The sequence below is a fragment of the Penicillium griseofulvum genome (assembly GCF_001561935.1).
Source record: "Penicillium griseofulvum strain PG3 chromosome Unknown contig_80, whole genome shotgun sequence".
Classification (NCBI taxonomy): domain Eukaryota; kingdom Fungi; phylum Ascomycota; class Eurotiomycetes; order Eurotiales; family Aspergillaceae; genus Penicillium; species Penicillium griseofulvum.
The window spans coordinates 5,157,161-5,179,237 of NW_024467471.1; the positions used below are offsets into that span (position 1 = coordinate 5,157,161).

The 22,077-nt window shown below is 50.0% G+C and overlaps 8 protein-coding genes across 8 annotated transcripts; 4 read left to right on the forward strand and 4 right to left on the reverse strand.

Moving 5' to 3' along the window:
* Positions 1 to 193: 193 nt before the first annotated feature.
* On the forward strand, positions 194 to 4,056 carry PGRI_028390 (Survival protein SurE-like phosphatase/nucleotidase; the record flags this gene model as incomplete). The annotated part of the gene is made up of 8 exons (XM_040790552.1): positions 194 to 256; positions 304 to 488; positions 538 to 990; positions 1,039 to 1,316; positions 1,453 to 1,544; positions 1,598 to 2,505; positions 2,554 to 2,613; positions 2,787 to 4,056. 8 exons carry the CDS (start codon positions 194 to 196, stop codon positions 4,054 to 4,056), a joined length of 3,309 nt encoding a protein of 1,102 aa, XP_040647505.1.
* Positions 4,057 to 4,185: 129 nt separating this feature from the next.
* On the reverse strand, positions 4,186 to 5,385 carry PGRI_028400 (DUF453 domain protein; the record flags this gene model as incomplete). The annotated part of the gene is made up of 1 exon (XM_040790553.1): positions 4,186 to 5,385. The coding sequence occupies one exon, from the start codon at positions 5,383 to 5,385 to the stop codon at positions 4,186 to 4,188; it is 1,200 nt and encodes a 399-aa protein (XP_040647506.1).
* Positions 5,386 to 5,580: 195 nt separating this feature from the next.
* On the reverse strand, positions 5,581 to 6,781 carry PGRI_028410 (uncharacterized protein; the record flags this gene model as incomplete). Its single annotated transcript, XM_040790554.1, has 3 exons — positions 5,581 to 6,011; positions 6,062 to 6,345; positions 6,393 to 6,781. 3 exons carry the CDS (start codon positions 6,779 to 6,781, stop codon positions 5,581 to 5,583), a joined length of 1,104 nt encoding a protein of 367 aa, XP_040647507.1.
* A 295-nt stretch (positions 6,782 to 7,076) lies between these two features.
* pex14 (putative peroxisomal membrane anchor protein (Pex14)) lies at positions 7,077 to 8,412 on the reverse strand (the record flags this gene model as incomplete). The annotated part of the gene is made up of 5 exons (XM_040790555.1): positions 7,077 to 7,808; positions 7,861 to 7,945; positions 7,999 to 8,251; positions 8,306 to 8,312; positions 8,380 to 8,412. The coding sequence occupies 5 exons, from the start codon at positions 8,410 to 8,412 to the stop codon at positions 7,077 to 7,079; spliced, it is 1,110 nt and encodes a 369-aa protein (XP_040647508.1).
* Positions 8,413 to 9,005: 593 nt separating this feature from the next.
* Positions 9,006 to 11,039, forward strand: PGRI_028430 (kinetochore-associated Ndc80 complex subunit NDC80; the record flags this gene model as incomplete). Its single annotated transcript, XM_040790556.1, has 1 exon — positions 9,006 to 11,039. One exon carries the CDS (start codon positions 9,006 to 9,008, stop codon positions 11,037 to 11,039), a length of 2,034 nt encoding a protein of 677 aa, XP_040647509.1.
* A 1,640-nt stretch (positions 11,040 to 12,679) lies between these two features.
* Positions 12,680 to 14,904, forward strand: PGRI_028440 (Aminoglycoside phosphotransferase; the record flags this gene model as incomplete). Its single annotated transcript, XM_040790557.1, has 3 exons — positions 12,680 to 12,751; positions 12,806 to 13,349; positions 13,991 to 14,904. The coding sequence occupies 3 exons, from the start codon at positions 12,680 to 12,682 to the stop codon at positions 14,902 to 14,904; spliced, it is 1,530 nt and encodes a 509-aa protein (XP_040647510.1).
* Positions 14,905 to 15,095: 191 nt separating this feature from the next.
* Positions 15,096 to 16,756, reverse strand: PGRI_028450 (Major facilitator superfamily domain, general substrate transporter; the record flags this gene model as incomplete). Its single annotated transcript, XM_040790558.1, has 2 exons — positions 15,096 to 15,589; positions 15,658 to 16,756. 2 exons carry the CDS (start codon positions 16,754 to 16,756, stop codon positions 15,096 to 15,098), a joined length of 1,593 nt encoding a protein of 530 aa, XP_040647511.1.
* A 1,602-nt stretch (positions 16,757 to 18,358) lies between these two features.
* Positions 18,359 to 21,688, forward strand: PGRI_028460 (uncharacterized protein; the record flags this gene model as incomplete). Its single annotated transcript, XM_040790559.1, has 1 exon — positions 18,359 to 21,688. One exon carries the CDS (start codon positions 18,359 to 18,361, stop codon positions 21,686 to 21,688), a length of 3,330 nt encoding a protein of 1,109 aa, XP_040647512.1.
* Between the last annotated feature and the right edge of the window lie 389 nt (positions 21,689 to 22,077).

Here is a 22,077-nt window from a genome sequence, read left to right on the forward strand (position 1 = left end):
CGCTTGAGAATAGACACATCTAAATGGGATTTTTCTACAAATCTACGTAACTATCAGCTAAAGAAAAAGGTGTTATTAGAGGCATCCATGGATATCCATGAATGACCTCGGGAATGTAGGGCAGATAAGAAGATAACAGGATAAGCTTCAAGAGACCTCAACTTCCATTGTTTCTGCCAACTATTCCCCCAAAATGGCGGACTCGGAATTTGGAGAGTCGGAATATGGCCCATCTTCTGTCAGGGCCGTCATCATGGTGGGTGTATTGATGCAAGTTTCCCAGTTGTAACTGACCCAAGACAGGATGCGGTCCTCACACCGTTCCGAGCACTGGTATCCAAGTCCGCATTACGGCTATACCTGAACACGCTACTGTTTATGGGTGCCGCAGCACTACTAACAGGTATCTCCGCACTTGCATATGGGGTCTTCTATTTCAAGTTTATCCCCACGGTCGGACTACAGCGTGAAGTCCATCTACAATTCGGGTACGATAGCATCCCCCGCAACCAAACAGCTCAACTAATTTGAGCACAGCAATGGCAACCCCTGGGGCACAGCGAACTTCGACTCGGAATTCATTTCCCTCCAGCCTTACGATGTATCCGTGACCCTCGAGCTTCCACGCACACCCTCAAATCTCGATACAGGCAACTTCATGCTCGACCTCACCCTCTTTTCCTCGCGCCCCGCGTCCTCCCTCCTCCCCGGTCCAAATAATGCCCCAATCTCGCAGGCCCGGCGCCCTGCTATCATGACTTATGCTTCGCCGCTGGTGGATACTGCGCGCAGAGTGGCGCGTATGCCGCTCTATGTTGTTGGCTGGCATCGGGAATCGGAGACGCTAGAGGTACCGATGATGGAGCAGCTTGAGTTTGCGAAGGGAGTGCAGAACTTGCCGCAGAGTCTGCGATTGGAGATTCAAAGTGACTCCAAGATGCAGGTTTATACTGCTCAGGTGGAATTCCGTGCTAGGCTTACGGGGCTTAGGTTTGTTTTCTCAACGGGATAATTTGAGATATTGCTAACGATGCGCAGATGGATTATGTGGCGATGGAAGATTACTTCTTTTGTTGTGTTTAGCACGCTGTTCTGGTCTGTTTCTACGCTCTCGGCTGGCTTGACGTGGTTGGTGATGACTTGGGTTTTGGAGACTGTGCCTAAGGATGAGGTCAAGAAGATAGAAGAAGACCCTATTAAAGAGGAGTCTGAGGATGGGGATACTTCTGATGAATCTACCGAGGTCAAGAAGGAGGAGCCGGAGGATCAGGAGCAAGAAAGGTTGCTTTCTACCTATCCGGCTGAGGGTGACGCAGGTACAGGTTCTGGGGTAGAAAGTCCAGAAGATCGTGGATTACAGAGACGGCGGAGTCATTTGGCAGGACATTGAAGTGGTCTGATGTGATCTGCGCAGGTTGTATGTTGTAATATCCATATGATATAGCGTGGCAGGTGGATCTGGCCCAAGTGCAAAGCGGGGGAGAACATTCTTCCCCTCCATTCTTCACATCTTAACCAACTTCTACCCAACAATGCATATTCTGGTAAGTAGATTAATACTTTATATGTTAATATAGAGACTTATATCTCTATCTAGGTCACCAACGATGACGGTCCTCCGTCAAACCAGTCATCGCCATATGTGCATTCGCTCGTCCACTCGCTCCAGTCCGCCGGTCATACGGTCTCGGTCATTCTCCCGCACCAGCAGCGATCATGGATCGGTAAAGCCCACATTGTAGGCGCATCCGTTAAACCTACCTACTTCCGCCCCGGTACGCTCCACCAAGAAGACGGGACAACACACCGTCTTCCCCGAGGTAGTGATGGTGAACCCGACGACGGAGGCGATGAATGGGTTTTGATCGACTCCACTCCCGCAAGTTGTGTCCAGATCGGTCTATATCACTACTTTAAAGAACGTGGCCCTGTCGATGTCATCGTGTCTGGTCCGAACTATGGTCGTAACACAACCGCACTATTCGCATTGTCGAGTGGAACCATTGGCGCAGCGTTGGAAGGTGCTTGCTGCGGCACCCGCTCAATTGCCCTGTCGTATGCTTTCAGCTCTCGGAACCATGACCCTGTTATTATCGCAGAAGCCTCAGGACATTCGGTTAAGTTGATTGAGCATCTTTGCGCGAACTGGGCAGACGGCGTGCACCTCTATAGCGTCAATGTTCCACTTGAACCAGGTGTCAGTGAGAACAAGGTCTTATATACCGATATGCTGCAGAACACGTGGAAATCCGGGAGCTGCTTCCAGGCTGTCGATCCCACATCTGCGGACGACCCTGATTTGCAAGAACAGTTGCTGCGCGACCAAGGCGAGGTGTCGGGAACTAAACCGGACCAGACTGTCGGTGCCGGGGAGAAGTCAACCCGTGGACCCCGAATTCAGCACAAGCATTTCAAGTGGGCGCCCAGCTTCCAGGATGTTTACCGAAGCGTGGAGGAAAGTGAGCCTGGCAATGATGGCTGGACCGTTAAGGAGCAAATGACTAGGTTTGTCCAATGCATTTCTACTTATGAACATCGACTGACCTTTTACAGCGTCACGCCTCTTAAGGCCAACTTCATGCCCGCGCCCGGTATCTCGGGGGAGATTAAGCTGTGAGTGACGACTTTGATGCAATGGGGGCATGGTATGGAAGGGTTCTATCCGAAATCTACATGTCGCATGCACTTTAGATATCTGGCTTAGTTGTTAGATACCATGTCCCCTCCCCTTTGTTGTGCTTTTCTTCCAGTATTGGCGCCCATTCTGATAGACGGAGATCTTGTAGATCGGCTAATCAACCCTCGTTGTATTCCCTCGTCGACTGCGATAACTCCTACGTGCAAGAAATGGTTGACCGGGCATTGACCCGTCGCCTGGGAAGTGCCTCCAAGCGCGTGTCTTCTCTATCCGAACTACCAGACTCGTCCGCGCCGCTGTTCCAGTATCGCGAATACGAGCGCCTCGACTTCGACCACATCATGTCCAGACCCTCGACCTCTCTCTCGAGCGCATATATTATCCGCAAAGCTTTGATTCGCAAGCACTACCTCTCAAATACAGTGGCCAATTGGATCTCAAAACACCCAGATAGCATCCTACGACACCACTTCAAGCCTGCCTTCGACTTCGAACTCGACTATGCCGAATTCCTCGACGACGCCCTGCTAGAAGCGTACGAGCTGAACGAAAGCTTAGCCAAGAACGAAGAACGACCCGATTCCGAAAAGGAATGGTGGATCCTCAAGCCCGGCATGAGCGATCGAGGCCAGGGAATCCGCATCTTCAACAGTGAAGACCAGCTCCGCGAGATCTTCGAAGAGTGGGAAGAAGACTCAGACGACGAGAGTGGATCCGAGAATGCCGACGATGACAACGCCGGCGCCTCCTTAGACACAGGCATCGTCACTTCACAGCTCCGCCACTTCCTCGCACAGCCCTATATCGACCCTCCCCTCCTCCTCCCGTCATCCTCGAACCGCAAATTCCACATCCGCACCTACGTCCTCGCCTCGGGCTCACTTAAAGTCTACGTCTTCAAGGAGATGCTCGCTCTCTTCGCTGCGAAGGCCTACTGCGCCCCGCACGAAGAAGACGACGTCGCCGACCTCGCGCGCCATCTGACCAACACCTGTTTCCAGGAAGGCGGTAGCTCGAACAAAGAGAGTGTGCGTCGCTTCTGGGACCTTGATCACCACGTCCCCGGTCTCAGTGCGGACTGGAAAGAGAAGATCTTTGAGCAGATCTGCTCGGTGACGGGTGAAGTGTTTGAGGCTGCGGCCCGGGGTATGATGGTTCATTTTCAGACTCTGCCTAATGCGTTCGAGTTGTTTGGTGTTGATTTCCTCGTTGATGCTAATGGGGAGGTGTGGTTGCTGGAACTCAACGCATACCCAGATTTCGCGCAGACTGGCGAGGATCTAAAGGAGGCTGTTGTTGGGCGCCTGTTTGAGGAGGTCGTTGATGTTGCTGTTAAGCCATTTTTTGGCCTAGGTGACGGGGCTGGCACCGATGATATGAAATTGGTTGCTAATATTGATCTCGGCAGACATTCTTAGAGTTAGAATAGATGTAGATATACCACTTGTGCTGTACAAGAATAAAAGTTTTTGTTTCTTTTATACAATTCCTATGGTGTTTGTTCTAGTTATCTATGTAGTTCTATGTACAATCGCACACCCAGTCACTTAGGTATCATTCTTCCAGAAAATACGCCCCTCAAACAAACGACGGGCTGTACGAAACACCGTAGCAGATTCTAACTCTCCATTTACATCAAAATTAGCACCAACCAGCAAATTCCCACTGGCATGCCCAATCGTAATCCCAGCACCATCAACAGGATTCCCATCCACAACCCCAGCAACTGTACTCCCTGACACACGAGCAGCAGCAGCAAGCGCCAAAGCAACAGTAATCGGCACCGCCTTATGCGGCTGGCCAACCGAAAGCGCTCTCGCCAAAAGATCAACCTCAGCAGACGTCTGTCTCAGCCCATCTCTAGCAGTAGAAGGCGCAGCCACAACACAAATCTTAGGCACACTACCCGGAACCTTCGCCATCTCATCCGCAATACCCATCTTAACACCCGCCTGCCGACGAATAGAGTCCAAGCGCGACAGCAAATCAGGATGAGCAGTCATCTCATCAGGAGTCAAGTTCCCACTCACACCAAGCTCAATCGCCTGCACAAAGACACACGGATTCCCGACATCAATGCACGTAGCTCTGATCCCGTCAATGGTATCGACCACATTGCCAGTAGGCAGTAGTTTCCCCGTAACCGAGCCGGCGGGGTTGATAAAGTCCAATCGGACGCGAGCTGCTGTACCAGCAACGCCGTCTATAGCGAAGTCACCGCTAGCCGCTGCCTCGCCGTCGATAACAGGGAAGGAAGAGTGAATTATCTTGCCTGTGTTGGTGTTGTGGATGCGTACCGAGGCTGAATCGGGGTTTTGTAAGGGGAAGACATGTGCGTCGACGGCGAAGGGACCGACGGCCGAACTCATGTTCCCGCAATTACTGGAATAGTCGACGTCGGTGTTCTTGATGCCGAGGGAAACGAAGGTGTAGTCGACGTCGGCTGAGGGATGTGTCGAGGCGCCGACTACGCACACCTTCGACAGGCTGGATAGGCCACCTCCTAAGCCGTCTAGTTGGCGCCCATGGGGATCCGGACTGCCGATTACACTGCGGAATATCGGGGCCCAGTATTTTTTGTTTGGGGGTAGGTGTTCTTGTTTGAAGAAGACGGCGCGCGAGGTGCCGCCGCGGTAGTATGCTGCTGGTAGGGAGTGTTGTTTTTTGGTTTGTAGATAGCGTCGGCTACTGGGTGCTACTGCGGTCGTTTTTGACTGGCATGGTAGGCGGGATAGGTGTTTGTACATGCTGGGTTCAAATGTTTATAGGAACCTGACATTGTTTGGGGAAGATCGTATATCGAAATACCTCGGAGTCGTTCCGATAGCGGTGTCGGACCGTTCCGTTGGAGCGGAGGAGAGTAAGTATAGTAGATTGTTATATTAATTGTATGGATCTAGTATTGAAGATATTTAGATCAAACAGAACACCCCTTTTTATTTTCAGCCAAATCGCTGCTTCGCTAGAGCTTGCAAGAAACTCATAGTCTCCTGTTCCTTCTGTCGATACGCTTGCGCACGTTCTTCTCGCTCTGCTGTACGCGCACGAAGAATCTCCTCTCTTCGGATCTCACGATCGTTCTTCTTACGCTGATCTTTCTCCTTCTCCCGTTTCAAGGCATCAAGCTCATTGCCCCCACCCATTAAATCCTCATCCCGAGCTGGGTCGGGCGAACCACCGCGCTCCGCAAATGCACGGTTACTCGCAGCAACTTCTCGCTTCTTCTCGAGCTGTCGCTCTCGCGTACCTGCCTCAGCTCGCGGCGCAATCTCGTCTTCGAGTTGACGTAATGCAGATTTATGCGAACGAATTTCAGCGCGGTACTGATCGCGTGATTCACTGCGGGCAGCGATGGCATCCTCAATAGCAGATTCTAGAAGAAGGTTAGCACTCTAGTCATATCTAGAAAGTAGAAACCCGTACCTCTTTTAAGCTCAAGATCTTGCATAGTTGGGATCGCAGGGCCCGCTTGTGGACCGCTTCTCCCTGAACCAGGTTGTGGCAGACTAGGCCCGTATTCATCCTCATCGTCATCATCATCGCCTGCTGGCGGGTTCTGCGGGGCTTCAGTCGCTCGCTCGCCGTGCGTATAATCAGGCGACTCGCGTCCGTCTCTCGGGCCAGCTTCCTGTTCTCGTTCTGCATTCCGACGTGCCTTGTCGAGTGTAATGGGATCGTACCACCCCTCCGCGAGTTCTCCGCGATTCCTGGGATGTAAGTAATTATCGCGACAAGAGAACACCCTCCAACCTACCATTTTTGCGTAAAGCTCTTCCATCGCCCTCTCACCTCATCTTCACCCATGTCTTCGATATATTTTCCTTTCTGGATATCCAAGTACATGCCAAACATAGGCTCGTAAACCTTCAGGTCGCGCCCTGAGAGCTCGCGCGCTTGGTAAGGAAGCACGACTGGTTTCGCTGGGACATCTCTGTGTCGTCGCTCGTGGTGCCCGCGCTCTTTGTCTTCGCTACGGCGGTGGTGGCGGTCTGATCGGTGTCTGTCTGATCGGTGCGGAGAGCGCGAGCGCGAGCTCTCTCTGGGTCGGTGACGGTGGGAACGGCTGTGGCGGCTGCGGTGAGGGCGACTTGAGCTTGGTGCAGGAGAGGTAGCTCGATGTGATGAGCGAGTTGGTGAAGGCATTTTGGTTGATTTTCTTTAGTTGAGTGGTTCTGGAAAGTCTGGAGGAGTTTGTCTGGGATGATAAGGAAAGACAAGGTCGGCTTATCGGCTTCTGATTTCCAACGAAGATTCGTTGTCCCCAGGTTTTTACATCTAACGAAATTCTTTATCGTAAATTTGCTAATTTCGACTGTAATTTTTTAGAGAAATAAAGGCTGATGTACGGGGCAATTATTTCATCCAAAATATCAATAGTAGTAAATACATCTAGGCGAAGAGGTATACATTCAAATAATTCAGCAAACCCAAATCATCTTTAGCTGGGAGGAGCAGTCTGCTCCACGCTAGGGCTAGCGGCGGTTTCAGCAGGGGTGGCAGGTGCACTTGACTGCGAGTTGGCCTTAGACCGGTTGGCCGCAGCCATTTGCCATGCTGGGATGGAAGCAGACCGACCAAGCTGCGAGAGGGGGTTGGGGCTCTGGGTTGTGCTCGCTGGAGTAGCGGCCTGAGTTGGTTCCTGTTCAACTGGGGTTACGGTAGCAGCCAAATTGTTGGTAGTGGCAGGGGCAATGGGAGCGGCGGAGGTCTCTTCCGCAGCCGGGCGAGGAGTACTGGGGACGGGAGTAGATCCCAGTGTCCTACCACCAACAGGGGAAGCTCCAGCACCACCAAGTCGGTTACCAAGCAAGGTCTTCAAGCTCTTAAGCTCAGTTCCGAGCTCCTTCAGTCTGTTCTCATTACCTTCCCGGGCGCCTTCAAGAGCCTTGGGAATGGCATCCTTCAACGACTTCACCTCGTCACCAATGCGACGAGTCTCATCATCTCTTCGGCGGGAGGAATTCTTGAGATCAGCAACAAGACTCTCCACATCCTTGAGAGCGGAATCCAGGCGCTCGGTACGGGCTTCCTCGGCGGTCTTCAATGCAGCAGTATCGGTCGATAGTTGTTCGATCAGAGTAAATGCACGTGAGAACTGCTCATCGATGTTTTCTTTATCTTGTTCCAACTGGGGAGGTGTCGGTGGGGCGATCAAAGGTGCGATATAACGCTGGATAGATTGATCAGCGCCATTAGTTTTGAGAGAGGAGGCCACTGTATACCTTTGTGACAGTATACAATCCATAACCAACTCCACCCACTACCGTTGCCATAATAAACCAGTCACGCCAATCTCTCTTGGGTGGCCTTTTCATGTGATTAGTCTCAAACACATGTGACGATGGGTAGCTCAAACGTACTCAGGAGGCGGCTGCCATTGATTATATGGAGGATAGCCATATCCTTGAGGCGGCTGTGGTTGCCGGTAAGGAACTGGTTGTGAGGAGTAGCTAGGTGCTGGGGATGCTGAAGCTGTAGCTGCGGCCGCAGCAGACGGGTCTTCGCCGACTCGCGATAAGGCAATGTCCACTTCCTCTTGAGTCAAGTTCTTAGATTGAAGAAATGAGACCCTTTTTTCAATGGGCGAAGATGCAACCGATGGGTCCTGAAGGACTAGGTATAAAGTCAGCGGTCAACACACATCAAGTCGTGTCTCGTAGTCCATACAGGTAATCTAGCGGACACGAGTTAGCGGTAGCCCCGAAAGCGGAAGATAAGAGCTATGTCAATAGACAACTTACAGCTGAAGCAATCAGCTCCTCGCGTGGAGCCATTATGATTAACGTCGACTGCCACTTGAGTGCAGGAGGGATGAACAAGGGAGAGAAGATGCGATGCTCACATCGGCAATTGCCATTTGGACCTCGGAACTCACGCCAACGCCAAGACTTCCCCAGACCGGAGTCTCGTGATTATCGGCTAAACTGTTTTTCCTTTCAGTATACACCGCCTGCCTTATTTGAAAGTGGCACGCATTTGTTTACATCGCCGCCTCGTGGCTGCCAAACAACAGATCAAACCCCTCTCTGATTTTGTGGTGCAACCCACTAGGACGTTGAACCTTTGTCAATACACAACCATATCAAAAATTTTGTTGTCAAAAGAATCGCCTTGTCTATTGCCGCCTTCGCGGCTTGTTTATCATCATGTCGCAAGATACTGGACTTTTCAGTATTAAGCGCCCCCGAGAAGTATAGATCCCTCCTATCCAGCGCAAGGCTTGGGGCTAATTCATATTGCCATTAAGACTCTCGGGAGTGTGCAAAATTTCTCCGCCATCCCCCAACCACAGTCGGCACTGAAGCGCGCAAGCTCTATCGGATTCCAAAACGCCCCGTACAGCTCTCAAAACCACCGAACTTCCTTAATGGGCTCCACTGGTCGCCCGCAGCAGCCCAATTTCACGCGCATGTCAATTGGTGGACCATATGGTGCTGACGCCGGTCTTTCATCTGTTCGCCGATCAGTGTCTAGTAACATGTTCGCTGGGGCCAGTGCCAGTCGGCAAAGCTACGCGCCAGGGTCTCTTGCCTCCAACCCGGCGCCTCCTCAGAACCCTCAGCGCCGAAGCAGTGTATTTTCACGACCGTCAACGGGAGGAGGGCCAATGGGACATCAATCGTTTTTCACTCAAGTTCCCACAGTGGCCGGTGTTCCCAGAGACCCGCGACCTCTCAGAGACCGATCTTTCCAGGCACGAATTGGCCAGGAATTGTTGGAGTATTTGACTATTCATGGGTTCGAGTTGGAAATGAAACATTCCTTGGGACAGAACACACTTCGCTCGCCGACCCAAAAGGATTTCAACTATATCTTCCAATGGCTCTACCATCGGATTGATCCAGGATACAAGTTCCAAAAAGCAATGGATTCCGAAGTACCACCAATCCTGAAGCAGCTGAGATACCCGTATGAGAAAGGCATTACGAAGTCACAAATCGCAGCCGTTGGTGGCCAGAACTGGTCAACGTTCCTTGGAATGCTACATTGGTTGATGCAATTAGCACAGATGATGGATCGCTATCAGTCCGGCGAGTACGATGATGCCTGCGCCGAGGCAGGTGTCGATGTGACCGGTGATCGCATTATTTTCCGCTTCCTTACTCAAGCCTACCACGATTGGCTGCAGGGTGGTGAAGACGAGGATGATGATACAGCGGAGAAGCGGTTGATTCCGCATGTTGAAAACATGTCGCGAGAATTCGCTCATGGCAATGAGCGGTACGTGCAGGAAATGGAAGCACTTGAGGTGGAGAACCGGGCTCTTCGTGACCAAATCGAGGAAGTGGAGAAGAGTGCTCCCGACATTGCCAAGTTGGATAAACATTTCCGCATCTTGGAGGATGATAAAAGGAAATTTGAGGATTATAACCAGAACGTCAAAGGCAAAATTGAAAAATACGAGACTCGCATCAAATTCCTCGATGCAGAGATCCAAAAAACCGATACCGACCTCCAAGCTACTGAATCTGAGCGTTCCGAGCTTCAGGCAAGTGTTGATCGCCAAGGCATCACTATCCAGGATATCGACCGCATGAACTCGGAGCGCGAACGTCTGCAGAAGAATCTCGAAGATACCGTGGCTCGTCTAGAAGAGGCTCATGCCCGTGTCATGGAGAAGGAAGCGGAAGCCAGCCAGAAACTAGAAGATCTGGAGCTGATCGTGAAAAATTACAATACTCTTGGCTATCAAACTAGCTTGATTCCCGCAGCTGCTGAAAACGCCAAGGGCCAAGACTATGAGCTTAGGCTGAATATCAATGAGAGCAATTTCTCCGCCAGCCAGATTGGTGGCCCTCCGAGCCGAATTTCCCCCGAGGGGGATCGCCTATTGGCGGAGCCTTTCACCGGCTATCACCCGGCACATTTACTCAGTTTGGATCTACGGGGCTCTGTCCGAAACAGCCTGCAAGCACTCCGGAAAGAAATCAATGAACGACGGAAGAAGGGGATTGATGATGACCTTGACCGCCGTAATCTTCTCGACAACATCAAAGAGGCAATGGATGAGAAACGAAGCGAGGTCGAGGCTCTAGAGCATCGCCGCCGGGCAGCAGAAGAAGAGTTTGAACGAACAAAGGAAATCACGACTACTCAGAAGCTGGCCTCCGATGCCCAAATTGAGAAGATGGAGAAGGAGTTAGCGAAGATGCGTGCTACACTCAGTGACAGTGTACAATTGATGGAGCAACGCGAGATGAACACCAATATCGAATATGAACAGCTGACGCTTCGGGCAAATGCTCTTCGAGAGGAGTTGCACACTAACGTCGAAACAATGCTTAATGACGTGATTCGCTTCAAAGTACATGTTCAAAAAGGTCTCGAAGACTACGAGAGCTTTGTCGTCGACGAAGTGGAACAAGAACTTGGAGGCGAAGTTCTCGAAGAGGAGCTTTGAAGTTATTCTCACGATTTGACGATTTGTTCATTTTAATTGTGTTGGTTTCATGTACAATACCCCCCGGATCAGTTCAGGTTTTTGGCGACGCGCAATGCACATATTGTTTTTTATAATTTAGTCAATTAATACTCCAGGGCTCAATAGCGTTTTCACCTTTACGCGAAGAGATTCATGAAATTAGGGTTCAGATCATGTGAAGATCATGTGATATATCCTTTCCCTTATCGGTGAAGGACACAAGTGATGTGATTGTTAATGCATGCATGAAGCTAAGCTCTGTTCTTTATTCTTCCTGCTATCAATCCCTCCAAGCCAGCTTCACCTCGGTCTTTCGGCAATTGCAGGCATATCTAATCCGGCACTGGTAGATAGATATATGCCTTCGTATGCACCGAAAGGGGGGCGCGGGGAAGCACCCGTCTATCTCACAATATGCAATACCGATATTAGCCAATGCCACTACATATTGCCTAAACTCGCCCGGGACTGAAACTGTTTGTAAGAAGGGTGTCTGAGATGCTTTACTAAGGTTCGGCTAAAGAACCTCGGCCATTTTCAATGGTCAAGTTTCTACATCCATGTATGTTGTAGATCAATAGTTATTTTGTGAGGGGTTCGTGTGCTTCGTATGCATATATCAACCGCACTTGCAGAAACTAGAGTTAAATAGATTGAAGATAATCCATAGAGATACTCTCCATAGTACGGAGTCCGTAGCAAGTACATTAGGTAGGTGTGGCTAACTTTCCCGTGGGGATAAGCTTTGACCGTAAGCCACCACAACGCCTTCGATTTAATTAAAGAATTATACCTACGATCAAAACTTGAAGGATTAATTATATATCCACAGTGTAGTTTGCCATAGATTGTTCTATAAAAAGCCATTAACAATTACCTTGTTCTAGATTCCAATTACGTCATATGAATTCTCGTATTGAGTATCTCAAAAGATATTCATAGATATCTCTAATAATATATCCTATACGACCTCGGAAAATAAATATACGAATAAAATATACGAGAATATAAATAATATACTCATGTAGATAACAAAATATTCCCGGACTTGGCACCGGTATGCCGTCCTTATGGAGCCAATCTCCATCTAGAACACACCTCCATCAAGTCACGGCGATCGACAGGAGCAATGTGTAAACCAAGTGGAGAACTGTCATTCGCCCGTTCTATCCGTCTTTTTTGTCTGAAACATCTTGCTCCGTGCCAGTATACGGAGACTCCGTCGGCCATCTGTATGTGCCATAGTTCATGGTTCCACTTCAATATGCCATACTCCGGTTGATAGGGCTATTATCCCATCGATGAAGATCACTCCCTGCTTAAAATCCTTTTCACGGGAGGAGAATTAACCCCCCCCCTGCAGATCCAATTCCTCTCATGGAATACGTGCTGTTTCGAGGGTCTTTTCATGGTCTTTTTTTCACGGCTCGATCCATCATTTTGAATCTTAATGATGAAACCCCCAATGGGTATATAACCACCTAGAACTTCCGGCTTAGGATTTTTAAACCAGTGCTGCGCACTTTCATTCTTTTCAAAAGCTCCAGATATTTCTTTACGTTGCTACCTCTAGCATCCATTCATTTGCATCCACTTTCAACTGTCCAACACAGTTCACCATGAAGATCACTGCTGCCTTTGGCGTTGCGGTCCTATCCATGGCCCCCTCGGCCGCGGCCTGGAAGTTGCCTGTAAGTATCTAAAATTCCAATTGATCTAGTTCTTCGCTGACATCTTCTCCCTAGCACGCCCACAACAAGGCTGCTGTCATCGCTACTCCTACCTCTGGTTTCCCAACCGGAACCCCAACTGGGACCCCATCGGGCACCCCGTCTGGCACTCCATCCGGGTCCGTATCTCCAACTGCGACCCCCACCGGAACCCCAACTGGGACCCCAACCGGTGGCTGGCCTGGCTGGCCTACCGGCTGGCCCACCGGATGGCCTGGATGGCCCACTGGCTTCCCTATCATCCCCGGCCATGAAGATGACCACGTTCATCATTATGAAGGGCGTGCTCATGGCCCTGGCCACAGGGAACCCGGCCTCAGAGGAAACCACCGTTCCAAGTCCACCAGCTCCCCCACCGGATCTCCTACCGGCACTCCCACCGGTACTCCTACCAGATCCCCTACCAGATCTCCCACCGGATCCCCCACCGGCAGCCCTACCAGCACTCCTTATGGACCCCCTTCGACTACCGGTGTCCCTCCTGGTTTCCCCCCTGGTTTCTCCGGCCAGAAAGGTGGCTTCAAGATCATGCCTATCGCAGAAAAGGCCGATGACGCTGGTGAGGGAGAGAGTGACTTCGCTCGTCTGCACGCTCGTCAGATGCTGCTCTAGATTCTGCTCTTTGCAGTTTCGCTCCCTGTAACATGTGCGACAGACTAGTACTATCTGATTTTCTTTTCCTTTGGCTGCCGGATCGGCTATAACGAAGAATATTTGCTATTTTAGAGTCTCTTTCTGAATGTATGTAGAGTAGTAAGCCTATAAATTCGTGAACACCTAGTATAGCAATGATACCATTGGAAAATTGCAAGACATGGCCATTTACTGTATTCCAGAAAAGGGTCTATGTGTATGTATCAGCCAATACTATGTAAACAGCAAAGCTCGTTTCCATCGGGATATTTCCTCTTTTGTACACTTACTGTATATCCGCCATGCGACAAAATCTCTTATCCGCGTAATATTAATGCATTAATGCATCAATGCCTCCAGGGCTGACTTTGGCATGGTTCTTGACCGTTCCGTACACCGCTATAGTTACGATGTATTGCAAATGATAAACCCAGGCTTTCAATAACCGGGGAAGGCAACTTAGTACAGTTCTAGTGTCGGCACCCTTTTCATGAAATGGCTGATATATCAGATATCGATATACATGAGGTAGGACCATTTATGTTCTACTAACCTACTGCAACCCAGCTAACCAACGGTACCTCTTCTTAGCCTGCGAGTGGAAGAGGCCCACAGCCCGAGAACTTCCCTCTCTCGATGGACATGACATTTCCAAAGTTTCAGATCAAACCCTGACCGAACTCTTCAGCACCGCACCGATTCTTCATTCCTACCAAGGAACACGTATCGTGCGTCTATCACAGACACTGGTCCTCAAAGGCGGGATCAACACACGACCTTGCGAGGCTAGCATCCTTGAGCTTATTGCTATGTCGGGAGAGGAGAAAAAATCACAAATACTCCCAGTCCCTAAGGTCCATCGAGTTCTTAATATCGAAACGGAAGTCTTTTTCGGGTGCAGATGTCTGATAGTCATGAATTTTGTCGACGGCAGACCAGTCGAGGAATGCTGGGAAGATCTAAGTCAGACAGAACGCGTGGACGTTGTCTCCCAGGTTGCTTCGATGATTACCACTCTACACTCTATTCCGCTATCCCAGGAGCAAGAGAAGCAGCCTGGTCCAGTGGGCTGCAAAACCTGCTTGGCGCGTGGTTACTGGTTTCCTGACGCGGGCGCCGGCCCATTTAGCTCGAAAGAGCAGCTAGAAACCTGGTTCAACCGCCGACTTGCCATCACTCAGCACTTTAATCAGGCACCCCACGATGCTCCACCGTTTCATTTTGACAGGCTGGTTCTCACACATCACGATATTGCGCCCCGTAACTTAATTCTGAGCCCTGATGGCAAAGTTTGGCTGATTGACTGGGGAGACTCTGGGATATATCCAGAAGGATTTGAGTTTGCGGCGCTTAATGCACGGAGGGCTGCTGCGCCAGAGTTCACTGATATGCTAATTGAAATTATTCCAAAGCATGAAAAATTGGCGAAGCAATTGAGCCAGATTTTGTATGCTCTGACTACGGCGCAATGGATTGATTAAGAGGACCAAAATAGAGCAAATTATAACAAGTATATTCATATTGTATCAGAGAATGGACCCGTATATATTTCCTATTGAATATGGTGCGAGTAATGTTAGCTATTGTTTCCGAAGCTAAATCGGATATACAGAAGATGTTCTCGTATATATCATGCCCGGCAACTCATTGCATATCGATAAAGAGAAAGAACTTAGCGAGTCTTCTTAACACTCTTCCTTTCCATTGTCACACTCGCCAAAACAGACAACGAAGCCAACGCAACAGGGATATACAACGTTTGAATCACCGCCTCGTCATACCCAGAAAGCACAGCACCAAGTCTAGCAGACCCTATCTTGTCTCTCACATCCACTAAACCCCCCTGGTCAAAGATACTCCGGTCGATCCCAGGTGCATGGTATTCCACTTCGATAGCCAGTCGGCTCTGAAACAACACAGCAGAAAGCGAGACAAAAAGTGCAGACGCGAGACCCCCTGTGAACCCGGTGATTGCAACACCGGTGGCAACGTCCTTGTCTGGGAGAACAGTCTGCACGGCAACTATTGGGGCTTGAAGACCTAGGCCCACGCCAGCACCGAGGAAAGCCAAGAGTATGAGGATTTTAACCAGGGTGTCATTGTATTCGATTGTAGTGATCAGTCCGGAGGCGATGGGAGTGAGGATTGAACCAATGATCATAAAAGCTGTAGTAGATCAGATATCGTTAATTATCCTTCCATCCCAGATTCTAGGGGAATATGTCACTACTTACGGTAATAATAGCCTGTCCAATTGGTCCCCGCACCGGCCGTGAGGACCGTCACAACCATGCCCGCAAAGAGCGGCAAGCCCATAGCGCCAGATTTCGTAGCACTAAAACCGCGCACCCCCTGGAAGTATATTGACATGTAGTATTCAGTAACAGCCAGGATGCCATTGCTGCAAGCATTGAACCAAGCCCCGGCCAGAACACTACGCTGCGTCATGATACGACCGGGGAGGGTAGCATCTTCCTTTTTGCGATACTGGATGAATGCAAAGATGCCGACGAGGACCGCAAAGAGTACCAACAGCACGATGATCCGCACATTAGCCCAGCCATATTTGACACCGCCCCATTGCAATCCCATTAACAGGCTGATGATGGCAGGCACGAATACCAGCGTCCCTGGTATGTCGAGTCGCTTACATTTTTCCATTACGGTCAATCCGACTGCGTGAGGGGGGCTTGCGGGCATTTGGAACCCGTATACGATGAACCCACTTGCAATAGCACCAATAGGCAGATTGATTCCGAAACAGGCGCGCCAGGAAAACGCATCGATTAGAACGCCGCCAATCAGCGGAGCAATCACCATGGCTATGCTTGAGCCTGCGCCTATGAGCCCGGTCCAGAAGGGCCGCTGGTGCACGGGTAGCTGACGGGTCAGTAGCACGATACTTCCTGTTTGGATACCGCTGCTGCCTAGGCCGGCGACGGCGCGGCCTAGTATGAACGTCGCGCTGGTTGGGGCGACGGTGCATAGGAGCGAGCCGAGCTCGAATAGGAACACGGAGACAAGGAAGATGGTTTTCATAGAGAAGACGGTGTATAGCCGTGCGAAGAAAAAGATGAAACTGCTAGCGATTAGCTGGTAGGATGCTGAGTACCATCCAATGTCGTTGATATTCTTGAACTGGTTGGAGAGGCTGGGCACGGCCACCGCGACAATGGTCATGTCGAGACCGACAAAGATAGCACAGAGGAGAATCGAGAATATGACGATTCCTCGCTTGAACCCAGTGGGATATGCAACATCTTCAACCTCGAGCTGTTCTCGCAGTGGCCCTGTTGCCGCTGGGGGATCTGGAGTCTCTGTCACGGTCGACATTCTATATAGTAAACTGAATGGATGGAAGGGACGGATCAGTGCCCAGAGGGAAAAAGTAGTGGTATGGAAGAGGATATATTAGGAGGATATCTTTGAGGGTTGCCTCACGCCTTGCGTGATGGTCATGATAATCACACGAGGTCAAAGATAAATTTCCTCTCACCTTCGCTTTGTATATAAAAGCAAAGTGCAATAGACAAATTGCTACCCCGCAAGAGAGGACTTTGTCCTCCTCGGCTGCGTGACGCCACCAATAAAGGAACACTTGTCATCAACACCATTGATTCGTTCCAATGCCCCCGAGCCGTTCTCAACGCTTACGTGAGCGCTACCAAGTAAATCAAATAAATCACCTTGTCATTCATGGACAAACATGCCATTCATAGAAGTCATATTTCCCAGGAATTGCAATTCAGTCACTGAAGTCTTGGCAGATATATGAGAAACGACCGTTTGACCGTCCATTCCTGACAAGTTACAAGGCAGAGGAACGTGTGGATTGTATCATTAGTTCGTTCTATTTCTCGTCCATTCACCGGCATTAGGGCAAACGGATGAGCATCCTCAAACTGCCCCAGACGGATAAAGACGACCTTCTTCCTCTATTAGCAACTTGACAACTTTCATTTGCCGGGTTTGCACAACCAGATGAAGAGCCTGTCCGTTGGCTGAAGCATATATTCACCCGAGACATCCTGTGGAGCGAGAATATGCATGATCACGGATGCATGCTCGTTGACGGTAGCGTCATGCAGCGCTGTCCGGCCAATGTTATCCATTCGCGTAGCAACCTTCGAAACCCCTGTGGGTATGACATGACTGAATCTGAATGTCTAAATAGCCGGAGGGCTGCGGTGGATCGACATGCATCCGGAGATGAGGCTCAAATACGCCTGGCCCACTCTTGCTGTCGGTCTCCCATGTACTGGACCACGCCTCCTCCGGCAACATATACTCGGTTTTTTTAGATGAATGGGTAGGAAGACTGCTAAAAGATGACTCGCCAACCACGCGTTTGAAGAAGGACATGGTCCAATGATGTTAGCTGAGACGCACTGTAGGCCTTAGAACAGCCATGCTTAATTGGAGATGATATCTACTCTCAAAGGTAACTTCGAGGGCCGATCTTTTGAGAATATATTAATTCGTGGGGAGTATATCAAATGTGATAAAAGCGACCCTTTACCTTGGCTTTCACCAATACACCATCCAGCGATTCTGTAGACTTTTCCATATTGAGTCTGGATCTGATCAACCACTCAAGCTCAATGTAGTATACATATAATTAAAACCATATAAGAATATCTTATGGAATCCCCTGATGTACCTGGGAAGTATAAGGAACTCCGCATTCTGTGACCTCCGATTGGTTCACCTGGACAGAGCTCGGTGCTTACTCAGCAGTTCCTGATCTCCAAAATTCTCGAAACAACATTTACGCTCATCTACACCTTTGGTCCTCATTTGCCCCTGTTGGTACGGGGTTCGATTGAATATCGTCAATATTACGCCATGTACCTGTGAAATCGACATGTATCATGCCAATCCCGTACCCATCGAGATCGCGAAACCCATACACCCGCCCTCGAGCCTTGCGATACCATGAGCAGGTGCTTGCGCTCCGGCAACCTGCCATTCGGTCGCAGGCCGGCTGCTTCGCGCCTCCCTTTCCTCCCGTATCGATCTTCATCTCCTTTTTCCCGGCCGACTTGGACTCAATTCACCCGGAAAACTCGCAATGATCAAAGAGAGATTAACTTCCCAGATGAAGTTCTTTTTCTACGCCGATACAATTTAATCAAACACCCCCGCCTTAGACATGACCAGAAGAGGCATATTGAGGAGTGGATGCCGGTGCTGAGGGATTGTATCCCACCGAAAAATGTTAAACAACCAGACGTTGCCCAATCTGCAGGCCAGCCTAGGCTTCGACCGCTCCGCGAATCTGAACAGCAGCTTGATCGGACCCACGCTCTGCTGGGATGTCTATGGGATGGAAGGGTTCATTTTGAATTTCAACTTCTCGCGCATCTCGGATTTGCGCACCATGAGTGGTCTAATGTGCAGGCTCTTTTAAACGGCATGATCGACACCTATGAGTTGCTAGCTGCTCATATGCCTCCTAAACACCCTTCGGCCGGGCTCGATTGGAACAAGCCATATCGCGTGCGCCGCATAGATGAGTCGACATCCGACCCTGTGTCTCCCCTCACCACAGAGATCTCCCTCAGCAAGCTCACGGGAGGCACAAAAGCAACATCACCTTGGAAATGGTCTCGTCTACAACCTCTTTCATCAGATAACATCTCGCTTGATACCCTGACAGTGGAGCCTGCGCCTAGGTTTTTTGGAGAGAGGATTTTGGCTGAAGTACTCGCAAACCTCGGTTCTCTGGTTTTGTATGCTGCACGCAGTCGGTCAGCTGATTCAAAGCATGCAATGACCTGTGTATTCCGAACTCTTGCCCGTTTACACCATGCAGGCATGATCTCTGATAGAGTTTATCAATACCCGAAACCAGATGCTAGCCAGATTGTGTTCCGCCCGCCAGGGCTCCATTTCCTGTCCAATTCCATCATGAGCGTTTTGTCTGACGCGGCGTGGCATGAGCATGAAGCAGCAGTGGCTGCTGCGGCTGCTGATGCAGGAGAATCGTCGCCTTTCATTCCTTATACGCCGCGAATTCGAGAGCTGGGTCCCGAGATCTGGTTTGAGCTCATTTTATGGTGTTGTGTAGAGCATGGGTTCTGCAGAACGGGCACACTACTTGTGCATCAAATGACCCGGCTTAGCGAATGGAAGGCTGAAAGTTGGGCGCCTCTAATAAAGGAACTTGATACAGTACAACAAACTAATGTCAGTATCGAGCAATCATGGCGTCGGCCCGGCGAAAACGAGAAACCTCGGACGGTCAAGGGTCAGGAAAAAGCACCATTCAATGGACTTGGTTTCCGCACCATCAGCTCTGAGGTGGTTGCATCTCTGCGGAGTGGGTTGGCAAACAAGGCCTATGTCGGAATGGGAGATCGTGGATATCTTCCTGAGGATCTCACTAATTTATCGGCCCCTCTGACTAAACTTATTGACCCTCCTGTGCCCAGCCGTGAGGAGCTTCGTCCAACAAGCAGGTTCACCAACTGGCACGTTGTGCGGATATTGGCCTCTGGCTGCTTAAAACCGTCTACTGATCCCGTTGCCTTCGAGGATCTCCTAAGGTCTCAGAACAATGTTGTTCCTCCGTGGGAAGGGAACGAGTTGGGCTCAGCACAAGTGTTGGATGGAAAAACGCGGGCTCAGTTCTATGATGAATCGGCCGCCATGACCGGTCTGATCGAGTTCAATCTCAATTACTATGCTCGAGACAAGCAAAGTGGACGCCTTTTCCACGAGTATGCTTGGCTTCAAAATATTGCCGATGCAAGCAAGGCACAGCACATCCAAAAGTTCTTTGAACGGATGAGCCAAGTCAGCGATGAAGAAGCTTCTTCGTTGTTTGATTTCAAATCTTTCGAACCTCAAGATATCTCTCAATCATCTATCCCACAATTGTCATGTGCCACTTTTGCCAACCTCCTTGATGTGGCGACTACAACCCACGCGTTTGATTTTGGTCAACAACTACTTTTGGATAATGACATCGATGGCCCTGCCATCCCTCAAAGCGCATATGGCAACCAGGCTCTGGCGCCATCTATTCTTCGATTTGCATCGGCTACTTCTAATGCCGAGCTTGGCGAACGTGTCATTGCGTCTCTCGCGATCCCACTTTCTGTGAACACCATTAAATCATTGATCAATTTCAGCATCGCACGGAAAGATTGGAAACGTGTGGTGCTGATGCTCAACTTCCTCACCGACCACCGAGCTAAATCCTGGGGTTACATCAATATCGGTGCACTGGCCAGTGCAATAATTCGGCTTGATGCTACCGTTAAACAGAAGACATCTGCCGGCACCTTGACCGAGGCAGATACAAACGACCTGAATCAGGCCAAAGACATCTTGCTCCGCCTTTTCCGCGGCGAGTGGCATGCTACTAATACCCGAGAGAAACTCAAGAACTTCCAGCTTCGCACACTCTCTCGTATGCACCGCGTGCTCTCCCTCATCCCAGGTCCTCTACCAGACCTCCTCAAACAAGTGGAAGCACCCAAAGAAATCACCGGGCACCACAAAGCCACTCTGATCCCCCCAACCACCTTCCACGAGATCTTCGCCGCCGTCGTGGAAACGCAAGGCGCCATCGTCGGCAAACAGTTATGGGATAAAGTCTGCGTTGACTGGCTATCCCCCAAACGCCAACTCCAATCCCCAGGCGGCGTCGCCCGACTACTATTCAGCGACGAACGCGCCAATTCCCACGGCGCCCCAGGATGGGACGCAGAATACGTCAACCAAGTCCGAAGCAAAGCCACAATAGCAGACCTCAACACGGTCCGCATCCTCGCACGAAGTGCCGTCCGCGAATACGCGGCATGCGTGAAAGAAACCACAGAAAACCACAACCACACCCCCAGTCCCAGTATACCCCAAACCAAAACCGACTCTCACACCTCTTCCTCCTTCATCTACGACCCCACCATCCCATATACACCCTCCATCTCCCGCAAGGAATACCCCTACCAATTAAAGACGGGCAAAATGCCACAAACAGAGCTCGAGTCCATTCTAGACTTCTGTCTCGAGACTTTCCTCAAATTCGGTCTCCCGGAAGACCAGGTCGATATCGAGATCCCGGGTCACATGCGTCGCATGCAGCTCAGGAAGGTCTTTTCTTCACCCACGCGCAGACCGGTCAGGATGCGGATCAAGTACAATAGGTCTGATCCTTTCATGAGATCTCACTGGCCGAAGGAATTGGCGGAGTCTTTGCCGAAGCCGGAGCAGCCGGGGCCAGAGCCGAAGTGGCCTTACGATAATCACAAGAATTAGGATGTAGGAGGGGTTTTCTTCTAGGTCCCGAACATGTATTTTTAAAGTAAAAACTATTCTCGAATGTATATACTATTTTTTTTTCCACTCATGGACTAATTGAGATGACCTTTAATTGGTAGGACGGTTGTTTCGATTGGATATTCAGTCTAGTATTCTGATTTCACCCAAGAGGAATAAATTGAAAAAAAAAAAAAACCAACAACAACCGTAGCATCAAGTTTAACGCCGATAAAACACCCCAGCGCCAACTAAAAGCCAAGCCTAAGCCCCCAAAGTCCCTGTTATGAGTCCAGCTCACAGTCCGGCCCTTCAAAGTGTGTCAAGACAAGACCAATATCAAAAATAGGTCAGAAGAGATATCACGCGCGTTCGATTTTGGTTGTTTC